At 52.4% G+C, this 12,023-nt stretch overlaps 1 protein-coding gene across 2 annotated transcripts; it reads left to right on the forward strand.

Moving 5' to 3' along the window:
- Nucleotides 1-883: 883 nt before the first annotated feature.
- Aqp3 (aquaporin 3 (Gill blood group)) lies at nucleotides 884-6,334 on the forward strand. Of its 2 annotated transcripts, XM_075968089.1 has the most exons (6): nucleotides 884-1,053; nucleotides 3,889-4,015; nucleotides 4,251-4,388; nucleotides 4,706-4,824; nucleotides 5,059-5,276; nucleotides 5,371-6,334. In XM_075968089.1, the coding sequence occupies exons 1-6, from the start codon at nucleotides 946-948 to the stop codon at nucleotides 5,537-5,539; spliced, it is 879 nt and encodes a 292-aa protein (XP_075824204.1). In that variant the 5' UTR covers nucleotides 884-945; the 3' UTR covers nucleotides 5,540-6,334. The 2 variants fall into 2 exon arrangements, with proteins under 2 accessions (XP_075824204.1, XP_075824205.1); XM_075968090.1 differs by lacking the exon at nucleotides 5,059-5,276 and having other exon boundaries at nucleotides 893-1,053; nucleotides 5,371-5,704.
- The last annotated feature ends 5,689 nt before the right edge of the window (nucleotides 6,335-12,023 follow it).

Raw genomic sequence — 12,023 nt, forward strand, 5'->3', positions numbered from 1 at the left:
CCTGCCTTCAGGTACGTTTCAGGAATTGACAGGTCCACCATGGTAAGCTCTGTTCCTGCTGAGCCATCTCCTGGCCCCCAGTTTAATCCCTCAAAAGGATAGGTTTACTTCTGATGGGCGGTCAATCAGGTGGGGAAAGGAGAGGGTTAAAAACAGCTGGAATTCACCCTGCTGGCATGATGATGTGGCATGTCAGGACAATCTTAGCTCAGCCTCAGGAGCCACTGGTACAGTGCAAGGAAGCCCCACAAGAGAAAATCCAGGTACCCCAGCCGGTGTGTGCACATCAAAGGTCATATGATCAGGCACACATGACATATGCCATATTAACACAGTTATGGACATAACCGACCAACGCATACAACGTGTGACTTGTTCCTAGAGCACAAGAAGGGCTGGTGAATTCTGGTTAGAACTCAACACGCTTGTGCCCACTAGGGGAGGTACTGTGAGTTCTCTTCCCACTTGGGGCCCATAGCCTCCTTTTCAGCCGCCTGACTGAGGACCTGCTTGTAGCATCTTGTAGCAAGCTGGTTCCTCTCCGGTATTTACATATTACAGGTTTCACCCATAGCGTGAGGCGATGCCCACAAGACTCACTGTAAACTCAGGAGATCGTTTTTTCACTTCGGGTCATTTTTTCACAGTACTTCACGCCTTCCCTAAATTGACTCCTTCCCCTAAGTGCCCTCCAGAGCCAACCCACCCTTAAAGCTCCTTCGAATCTTCCTCACCAGCTCCTGTCACCCTCCAGCGCCCCTAGGCTGGGCGGTGGGTGGTGGCTGCTCTCTCCGCCCCGGCAGGACTCTGCGGTGAGGTTCTGCGGGCGGGGCTGCTCTCCCGTGCATATAAAAGGGCGCCACCTAGGCTCCGGGCCACCACCGCTCTCGGTGCCCGCCGCTAGTCTCTTCTCGCCCCCGCGTCCGACCGCGTTGCTGCCTTGCCATGGGTCGACAGAAGGAATTGGTGAACCGTTGCGGGGAGATGCTCCATATCCGCTACCGGCTGCTTCGCCAGGCGCTGGCGGAGTGCCTGGGGACCCTCATCCTTGTGGTGAGTGCAGGGAAATGAACAGCCCTTTCTCTTTCCAGTCCCGCGCTCCACAACTCCTTATTCACCCGAGGGACAGTTTTTCAAGGCAGACCCGACCAGATTCCCAGCTCCGCTCTCCAGGCTTAACCCTCAGGGGTCAAGCTGACCTCCGAAGCCCTTGTCTTCACAGTTCTAAGTAAGCTCCTGACAGCCCTGACTTTTGAGAATGAACGCGTTCCCCCTGGAGACCCAGATCACAGGCTGCCAGCAGGGTCACCCCTACAGCTTGGGACCGCCAGGCCTTTCTCTGTCCAGTCTTCCAGCTTCCCAGAGCCCCAGCCCCAGCACACAGTGAAGGCAAACGATCCCCTCATTAGGTTATTTGGGTCTTGGGTGTCTGGCCCCTAATGAATAATTAAGCCTCAGAAAGTCCAAAAGTTGCAGCGAAGGGAGGACAGATTACCACAGGTGGGGGCAGAGGGCGCAGGTCTCTTGGGCTGCAAGCAAAATTGGAAGAAAAGAATGTCCTGAAGATAGGCGGCTGTGGAGGGAAACAGGGCCCTGACAGAGGACTTAGGGCCCTAGGGCCCTATGGGTGTGTGTGTGTCTAAGTTTATTTCCCTCACGCCATAGTACCAGGTCTTGTCTGCGGCCCATTGCTTTCAGCGTCTTTGCAGAGGATTGCTGGCCGTTGGCTCCTTCCTCTGCCTCTCTGTTGTTTTGGGGAGGTTTCTGCGGTTTTGCCCTGAGTTGTTCTGGGTAACTCTGGGTGCATTTTTCGGTCTGACAGGCAGTTACGGTGTTCATTTCCTGTCCCAGTTACTCTGATTTTCAGCCGTTCAGGCCCTTTCGTTACATTTGTTTCCCCTGAGTCTCTTCTGAATTAAGTGGCTCCTTTGCAGTGGCTGGGTTGAGTTTCAGTGTTTCCCACTCCCCCAGTGCTCCCCACTCCCCCAGTCCTCGGTAATATAGATCAGTTAAATGACGAGAGGCTTCATGGGGAGAAGAGGGCCCACACTTGCCTCTGACTTCACAGACTAGTGGCCTATTGGTTGTTCCTCTTCCCTCTCTTCCCTCTGCGAAGAAGGGAACGGGGGGGGGGGTGGGGGGTGGGTGGGCACTATCATCTTCTTGCTGCTGTTCCCTGTCTTGATTTGTGAGTCCTGCCACCTGTTTTGGAGCAACAAGGACAAGGGAGGTGGCTTCCACTCCACAGGGGGCCTCCTTATTCCTCCCCAAGTCTCAGGTCAATTCCTACTAAAAGAATAGCAGCCCTCAATGAGTCCCAGGATCACCGGGCTCATCGTGGACCGCAAAGAGAGGGTGCTGGATTTGTGGCGAGGGCTTCTAGGCTCAGGGAGTTGGGAGGGATCAGGTGTCAGTGGAAAGCAGAGCTGGGGCGGGTGGGTGGGTGGGCAGGCCTAGGGGGTACCCTTATGGATGAGGGCTTGCTTGTGTAGTTGTTGTTGAGGACCCAGAACCTTGCAGTGTTGAGTCCAGGTTGCCTCTGGAGGTGAGAAAAGCCCCTCTGAAGTCTATAGTTGGGTGGGGTGAGGGGCTAGCTGAGAACCTGGAGATTGGGGTGAGGGGGGTGGAGAAGGAAGAGGAAGATTAGCCCCAAGGTGGTGGAACTGGCTCTGATAGCTCCTCCTCCCAAGGCTTCTTGGCATGAAGCCAGGTGTCAGCCTGAGCTCAGGCCAGGGTCTGGCTGGGCATGGTGCCCCAGACCTCTATATGCGGCCACCCCATACTCACTCTTACCACCTCTGACCTTTGCTTTACCTGCTTGCTCACCTTTGATCCGCATCAGCGCCACGGGCTTCCCCTGCCTCATCCTTCTGAGTGATAGTAATCAGTGCTTAACAACTCAGTACATGGCACGGCACGGGCCTATTGGAATTAATGGAGCACAGCCTGCTGGCCAGCAGGGCACTCTTTTTTTTTTAAAACAGGGTCTCTCTACATGGCCCTGGTTGTCTTGGAACTCAGTAAGCAGACCAGGCTGGCCTTGAACTCATAGACATTTACTTGCTTCTGCCTTCCGAGTACTGGAATCAGGCCCAGGTCATATAGCACTTAGTTATGGAGATGTTAGAAAGAGACCCAGGTCTGGGCTGGAGGAGCTTTGAGGGACACTAGAGGCTCAGGACAACAGCACTTTACAGTTGGTAGAGAGTATTTTCCCTCTTGAACATATGTTATGTCCTGTACATGTTGAACTTGAGGGACCCTAGTCTCTTAGTCCCTCTATCCTGGGTAGGAGGGTAGAACAGATCTCACTGGGGTTAGGGAGAAAAGCCTCTTAAAACCTCGTATTTGGGACCCTTGAGGTCTGAGTGGGAATCCAGGAGGCAGAGGGCTGGAGCAGGAAGGGGAAGATTGGCCTGGGAGGTGCCTATAGGGACAGATGAGGGAGAGTGTGGGGAGGGAGAGCCAGGCCCTCTGCTTTTCTAGACTCAGGAGTGAGTTCTCCCTCCACTCTCCGTATTCCCCATCACTTCCACAGTGACCTCTGCTTTGGAACAGCATGCAGGCAGGAGAGGGTGTGGCCTACCTCTGTGTGCTAGGTCTGGAGGACACAGACAGAAACTGCTATAGTGACAGCCCCTCCCAGGCTCTTCTGGGACTGAGGAAAAACCCGGGAATATTGTTCAACCCTTTGGGTTCCCAGTCATGTGTCCATTACTAGTCTTTCTACAGGGCTCTGCTGTGTTCAAGATGTAGCATCGCGGGCGAAGGACTCTCAATTAAAGCAGGAGGGATTTGGGTTAGGTTCCAGGAAGGACCTCCTGTCTTCTCTGATGGCCGGTGTTGCTAGTCTCAACGGGACCTCATTTGCTCTGTTTTCTGACACAGATGTTTGGCTGTGGCTCCGTGGCTCAGGTGGTGCTCAGTCGGGGCACCCATGGTGGCTTCCTCACCATCAACTTGGCTTTTGGCTTCGCTGTCACCCTTGCCATCTTGGTGGCCGGCCAAGTGTCTGGTAAGTCCACACCGTCATTTCCAACAAGAGCAGAGAGAGAGGGGCATCCCCACGTGCGGGTTCGAACGGTGCCCTCAGCTGTGGGACCTTTGGATCAGAGATTATCAGTCTGTGACATAGTCCAACTGCCATGCGGGCTAAGCAAACCTTTCTGCACCCCAGAAGAGAGGAGCTCTGGGAGCCCTGGCCTCCCCATGGTGGTGGGCTGTAGCTAACTGGTTCTATCCCTGCTCAGGAGCCCACTTGAACCCCGCTGTGACCTTTGCCATGTGCTTCCTGGCACGTGAGCCCTGGATCAAGCTGCCCATCTATACACTGGCACAGACACTGGGGGCCTTCTTGGGCGCTGGGATCGTTTTTGGGCTGTACTACGGTAAGCATTCCCCATCCTGCCCTTCTTCTCCCCTGCACTTTCCCTCTTTAAGTACTTGTTGGCACCAGTCCCGTTGATGACAGCTGAGGCCTGCCCAGGCCCAGAGCTCATGACTCATTCATTAACACTCAGACCCACGTTGGGGGCTCTAAGGGAAAGAAACAAGTTGGGCAACAACAATTTCAGGCCCTCCACCCCACCCCGCCTTCTGTGCCTCTACAGTAATATGCTGACCCATGACCCCTGGCAGGGTGGGGAGGACAGGTCTGAGAGGGGAGGCCCTGCCCTCACTCACAATGCGTCTAATCTGTCACCAGATGCAATCTGGGGCTTTGCCAACAATGAACTTATCGTCTCCGGCCCCAATGGCACAGCTGGCATCTTTGCCACCTACCCGTCCGGACACTTGGACATGGTCAATGGCTTCTTTGATCAGGTATGAACTGGGGACATGTGAGGCAAATGCAGAGGAACAGGCTTGTTTTGGACGACACTCCTTGGTTGTAGCAGGATTTCTCAGTTTGTGGGAACCCCAACCTCAGAACACGGTGGCAGGTCTTTTATAAAGCATGGAGGGTCCCTCTGAACTGCAAGCATGCTAGGATTAGCCAGGGCAAGGCAGAGGGTAGGGGAAGGAACTGTGCCTCACCTTGTTCTCTCTGCTCTCTAGTTCATAGGCACGGCCTCCCTCATCGTGTGTGTGCTGGCCATTGTCGACCCCTACAACAACCCTGTCCCCCGTGGCCTGGAGGCCTTCACCGTGGGCCTTGTGGTCCTGGTCATTGGAACCTCCATGGGCTTCAATTCTGGCTATGCTGTCAACCCTGCCCGTGACTTTGGCCCGCGTCTTTTCACCGCTCTAGCTGGCTGGGGTCCAGAAGTCTTCACGTGAGTACAGCGGCCACTCACTCCGCTTAGCTTGTCTTTACTCTGCCCTGCCTACCTACCTACCTGTCTCTGATTACCTGTGTCTGCCTTCCAGGACCGGCCGGCATTGGTGGTGGGTACCTATCGTCTCTCCGCTCCTCGGTTCCATTGCCGGCGTCTTCGTGTACCAGCTCATGATTGGATGCCACCTGGAGCAGCCCCCACCCTCCACGGAGGCGGAGAATGTGAAGCTGGCTCATGTGAAGCACAAGGAACAGATCTGAGTGGGCAGCAGCCATGCCCACTCTTCACGCAAGTACCCACCTTGTGTGGGCCACTCCCTGAGAGCCCCCTGTGATACCTCTCACAGACTAAGACGCTACCCATACCTGCCCCTGCTGGGTGGCCCTTACAGAATCTCTACTGAACTCTGCCCAATAAGACATTTGGTCCCCATTCTTAAGCCAAAATAGGATATCAAGCAGGACCAAGCATCCTTTTGTTTTCAAAAGGAAAAGAATGTGCGGGGTGTGTGTGTGTGTGTGTTTGTGTGTGTACAGGCATTCATGTGTGTTTCCAGACATGCTGTTTTCCAGACATTCAGGGCAAGGGACCAAATTTTTAAAACAGACCCTAACAGTTCAAGGGAGCTCTGGAAAAGGGAGTGAGCTGTGAGGAAAGTATCAGTGTGTGCATGCTTCAGGGGCTCCATGCGGAGGGGGACCCAGAAGTGTGTTTCTGAGTATGTGTGTCTGCTCTTTTTTTTTTTTACAATGGGTTTCTAGGCTGTGGGGGGAGGGGAGTGATAAGAGGGGCATAGCTCACAGTTGGAGCTGTGATCCCTGAGTAGGGGCTGTGTATGTATTTCTGTCATAAGATAGGCATTGGGATGGGGATCAAGTCCAGGCCATAAATTTCATATTTCCTTTTTTTAAATATATAAATACATACATACATATATATATATGTTACAATCTTAGGAATAGGGGAGACTCCTTCTTAAAGGTGTTTTTCCTTCCTTTAATCTTCCAATCAACAATGTACTGTTGACTTTTATAAAAAAAATAAAATGTATGCATAAAACAGGAAATGTGCCTCTGTGCTTGTTTTTTATTTGTTTTGGGACAGAGTCTATGTAGCCCTGGCTATCCTGGGCTCACTACATAGACCAGGCTGGCCTTGAACTCAGAGAGATGCCCTGCTGGCATCAAAAGTGTATGCCACCACATCATAGTCTCTGTTTCTGGAACTCGTATTGGAGCCTTGGTGGTTTTTGATCACAAACTCCCAGGTGTCTCTAGTCTAGAGTCAAATCTCAGCTTGTATTCAGGGATCCCCAGCTTCTACCCTCTTGAGTATCCTCCGAATTCTCCCATCTCATTCCCCTCCCCAGGAAGGAAATTTGGAGCCCCCAAGGCAGGCAGCACTGCCTGGAGAACTGATAGGGTTAAGTCCCCCATGGCTCCGAGAGGCCAATCAGACTGGGGACCTCCTGTGTGAGCTGTGTGAGCTCCTTCTAGAGTTTGCCTGCAGCGCGCTTCCCTGCAACTGGGGAATCCACACAGGGCACCCTCTCCCCCCGAGAACAGGGCTCTTTCCATGGTCCTCACTACATCTGAGAATATTCCAAAGTCCTTCATGTGCACCCAGGCTCTCTAGAACCTGTCCCTGTCCTGACCCACCCCATCACAACCCTCTAGCTTTACTCCTGGCTATGTTCCGGGTCTGTGGGCTTTCCTACTTCACTTGCCTGAACCAAGAACCTCTGTTGTGTTTACTTGAGTTCCCTTCTACCTCATTAGCCCGGGACATGCCGATGCCCAGTAAGGCACGGGTTGTGTGACTAGCCTGGCACACCTGGGCCTAGGAAGTGCGCCTCATTTCCGGCTTCCTTACCCTATCTGACTTAAATTTCACCAGGAATATGAGGAAAACCTTCCTGCAGAGTTAACCGTGTAGAAGCCAAAGGCTCTTGGGCCTGCACAATTGTGCGTTGTAAGTCTCTTGCTCCCTAACCCCTTCATAGATGAGACCCAGGCCCAGAAAGGGTGAGAGGCAAATTTAGACCTCACAGCTAGGACTGTGACCTGGGGATGGGTGGGAGAAGACAATTCTTCCATGGATCTCTACTCTTCCCTTGTCCCCAACTCCCAACAGTCAGGCAAGTCTGGAATGCAGGAGAGACCCAAGCCAGAGGGAATGTCCCTTTCCCAGACCCTGAGGGGGAAGAGTGGTTAACCTTGGGAGGAGAAGGTGCCGGCAGGGTTTCACTCAGCGTACCCTACCAGTTTCTCCTTGGGACCCTTCCATCCCTGATCCTGCCCCACATCAGCCAGTGGGAGGCAGGAGGCCTTCGGGTGCCAGGACTAGAAGATGGTGGAGCCTGGGATCCACGCCCATCACAGCCTCTCTGGTGTGTTTGTGTTCTTTCTCTGGATCTTAGTTTCTCTATTTGTGACTAAAGGGGTAAAACCAGGAGGTGATTCTTAAGAGGGTTTAACATAGGCTCAGCGGGTAGGCACCTGCCATCAAGCCCGACACCCATCTCTGGAACCCAAAAGATGAGAGAAAGAACCCAATCCTCAGAAGTTGCCTCCTGAGTTCCACATTTACACCCTGGCCTGTGCACACATATATACACACATGCAACAATACATGTAATTAAAAATATAAGTGGGCTTAGCAGAGACCAGAGAACAGGAAACAATAAACGACCCCTTATGACGACTTTATTCGCAGCACCAGGGTAGGGTGGGAGAACAGGGGTAGAAGCAGGTGCTGGGAGCTGTTTTGTAAAGGTCACTGAACTCAACAAACATCTTTTACCTGAGATTCCTTCCACAATTGCGAATTTACTGAGAGGGGAAGGAGGAAGCGTGTGCGTGCGTGCGTGCGTGCGTGTGTGCGTGTGTGTGTGTGTGTGTGTGTGTGTGTGTACTTGTTTTTCTGTGCCTACACTCTACAAGGCTTTTGGGATGGGTATGACAGGCAAGACGGGCCACAGGGTGCAAGGCAGAGGTGTTGGATAGTCTGTTGGGCCCAGTTAAAGCCAGGAGTGGTTAGTGGGAACAGGAGCAACCCCTCCAGGCTAGGAACGCCCCATGAACACTCCATTCTGAAAAGGCAAAGTTATGGCTATTAGCAAATTCTGGAAGGAAAACACTCTACTTCCTATAGGAAAGTTTCTCCTCCATTTCACAGAATTCATTTTCGGGGAAGCTAGGGAGAATGGGGAGAATTGTCCCATGGAAGGGCAGCGGCGTCTCAGGGCTCACAGAAGGCTCTTCCTCTGTGCTTCGAGGTCCTGCCACAAAACCCTTTGAAGGAGTCGTCTTTCTTCTTTTCTTTTTCGGAGACAGAGTTTCTTTGTGTAGCCCTGGTTGTCCAGGAACTAGCTTTGTAGGTCACACTGGTCTCGAACTCGCAGAGATCTGCCTCTGCCTCCAGAGTGCTGGGATTAAAGGCGTAGCCACCACCGCCCGGCCCCACTAACAGGTTTCTTAAAGCACTGATTTGCTCTAGTCTGCTCCCTGGAACTTGAGTTTGCTGCTGTTCGGATACCTGACTCTGCGTCTCTATACCCAGGCAAAGATGTATTTCTCAGGGCTCCTTGTGGGCCGGTCTTTCTCTCACCGTGCCAGGCTGTCGGCATCTTTGGCTCTCTGCCTAATTCTTAGTGTACCTCAGGAGAGGCAGCTCTGCATGTACTTGAGTCCTTTTCTCTGTGTACTTGGTGTCTATCTGAAGTGCAAGTGACTCCAGACAAGCATCTACGCTTCGGGGCATGTCTTCTTAATTCCTGGTAATGAGCTCTGGCTTGCAGCTAACTCTCCTTGATTTTTTTTTTTTTTTTCTGAAAAAGCTGGGTGGGGCATCCCCGAGCCTGGAGAAACTTGGGTGAGGTAGAGTTGGGTGGGGTGGGAAGGCAAGAGAAAAAGCTTACTCCACCTAGTACAGTGGCCCTAGAGCAGTGGTTCTCAACAGGGGTGGTGGTGACCCACTTGGGGTCACATATCAGACATTTACATTACAATTCATTACAGTAGCAAAACTACAGTTATAAAGTAGCAACAAAAGAATTTTATGATTGGGGGTTACCGCCATGTCAGGAACTGGATTGAAGGGTCGCAGCCGTAGGAAGGTTGAGAACCATGGCCTTAAAAGCCAGAAAAGGCCTGGAGCCCCCAAGGATCTAGGAGGGTGGCCTCGAGGCCGAGGAAGGAAGGAGGCCTGTGTTTCAGAGAAAGCAACTGAGCAGTTGTCCCAGGGAAGGGTAAAAGTGTGAAGGAAGGCGGCACTGAGATGCTGCCCACTCCCTAAAGGGTGATAGGATGCCTAAGCCCTAAGAGGGCAGAGGAGTGGGCGTGTCTGCCTAGTGTCTGGGAGGAGCCTGCTCAGGGACCCAGGGAGGGTCTCTGTGCCGTGGAGCTTTGGCCATAAGTAGGGTACCAGCAGCAGGGACAGACTGGCTTAGGCGTGGTTGCTGGTGGGGGTGGTCTTCAAAGGAACACCTCCTCATCAGAGAAAGCAAGGGCTGGACCTGTCTCTGGATCACACAGAAAAAGAGCAGATTCCTATCCAGACCCTCGCCAGCAACACGCCATGGGCAGGCAGGCGTCTCTGTGAGCCTGGCTGCAGTCTCCGCTCTGCTCTGTGCCCAGGAGACTAACATCCATGAACTGTATCACCTCTTGCCCTGGTTTCCAATTGACTTTGGCAAGTAGGAGGTGTATCTAGGAAATAAGAGGGCGAGGAGGGTGAGAGAGGAAGGTCAAGGTATTGGCACCTCCTCCAAGAACCCATCTTCTGAGTTCTAGAATGCTGCCCGTCCTGCTCCTTCTGAACGAAGGCCGGTAAGGATCCCGCGTGCTTCTGCTGGATCCCTTTCTGTGGTTTGGCTCTGCATCTGTAAGGAGGGGGTAATAATGGTACCTACATCCTTAGGTTGCAAGAGGTGAGGACGAACGGAATGAACACGTACTGGGGCAAGGGACACAGACAGATGGGGTGATGATGGTAAAGACAGGCCTCCTCCTCTGAACTGAAGGGCTTAGAAATGAGACACCCATCCCTCCAGCACCAGGAGCTTGGAGGTGGGGTTGAAAACAATCTAACCTAAAATCTCCAGCCCCCTCCTCCATCCACCATCTTTGTCAAAGTGCCAGCTCAGTGTGAGAGAGGATGTTGTATCAAGGAGGGATGAGTGTGACCTTTCCCTGCCTTTGGGGTTCTCTGGGTAGAAAATCTTACTCCAGGGGGCTGGAGAGATGGCACAGAGGTTAAGAGCACTGGCTGCTCTTCCAAAGGTCCTGAGTTCAATTCCCAGCAACCACATGGTGGCTCACAACCATCCAAGATGAGATCTGGTGCCCTCTTCTGGCCTGCAGGCATATAGACACTGTATACACAATAAATAAATCTTTAAAAAGAAAAGAAAACCTTACTCCCATCACCTAGACCAACTTTTTTGAATGCATCAGTCCCCTGCTTTGAAGAGGACATTGGGTATAGCCTTATTATACTTGCGTGAGTCTCATATCCGGCCCCACCATGGTGCTATGGATGGAAGCCAGGGCTTCCTGTGTGCTAAGTAAGCACTTCACTCCTAGGCTATCACCCGTAGCCTCCACGTTGTTTTGAAGGTGCCTGTGATCTGTGCTGAGCTCTAACTTTGCTTCATTACTGCTCAGAACTGGGAGAGGTTAGGGAGGAAGAGAGGACTCCGGAGGCCTGATAACCATCTGGTTATAGTTCACTGCTTGTCTCCAAGGAAATGCACCTCCATAGGTGAGGAGGCACCTGGAATGTGAAGCTACACCTTCCTCCACTACACCTCAGGTCACTGCCAAGCCTGGCCGGAAACCTGCTGAGGGAGGGGAGAAGGTGCCAGGCCTGAATCTGCAGCAAGCTGCAGGTCCGGACTATGGCAGCTCCTTCCTGGTAAAGGTAGCCTTTAGCTGAGAGATCCTTGGTTTCCTGTCAGAGCTGGGAAGAGTAGTTTGACCCCTGACCCATGGACAAAGTCGTTCCTTTATCAGGCAAAGGGATAGCTTGCAACGTGTTCAGTCCTTGGAGCCGTGTGTGTTTACACACAGGAGGAAACGAATCTCCTGGGACTAACTGAGTGTGCAAATGTTCACACTGACCCATTTACACCCCTCAGCCGTCCCCAATATGCACCCCACACTTGGCCACTGACTTTCATACATGCAGTATGTTCTTACCCCACATCAACTCAGTGCTGTGTGACTTTTCTTGGGGAAACGGAACAAGTGTTCATCCCAGATAAGGAACCAAGGACAGACCAAAGAAACAATTCTAACCAAGTCTAGCTTGGTCTTCTGGGGTTTGATTGGGGTTGCTTACCAGGAGCATGGGAAACTTATAGGCAGCAACTCCACCGAAGAAAGGTCCCCCAATTTACATATCCTCAGGAGGGAACCTCATTGTCCTCCCCACTTCCAGGGGAAATGTTCATGGGTTCAATCTTGTGAAGGTCAATTGGAGTAACCACGCTTCTTCTGATCTCAAGACAGCAATAGTTACTCATTTGCACACTCAGTCACACGCCACAACACTCAGGTGCACCGACACCCTTACATGCCCGCACTGACGTCCTTACGTTCACGCTTAAGCATGTATAGACACTCCTAGGTTTACTCACACTCACGTTTACACTCACACTCCTCCCTGGAGGGAGCCTGAAGCCACCCATTTGTGACCTGGAGTAACTGGAAGAGTCACGGGAGTAAGTGTAGGGTAAAAAGA

Source organism: Microtus pennsylvanicus, chromosome 3, assembly GCF_037038515.1.
Source record: "Microtus pennsylvanicus isolate mMicPen1 chromosome 3, mMicPen1.hap1, whole genome shotgun sequence".
In the NCBI taxonomy this organism is placed as follows: domain Eukaryota; kingdom Metazoa; phylum Chordata; class Mammalia; order Rodentia; family Cricetidae; genus Microtus; species Microtus pennsylvanicus.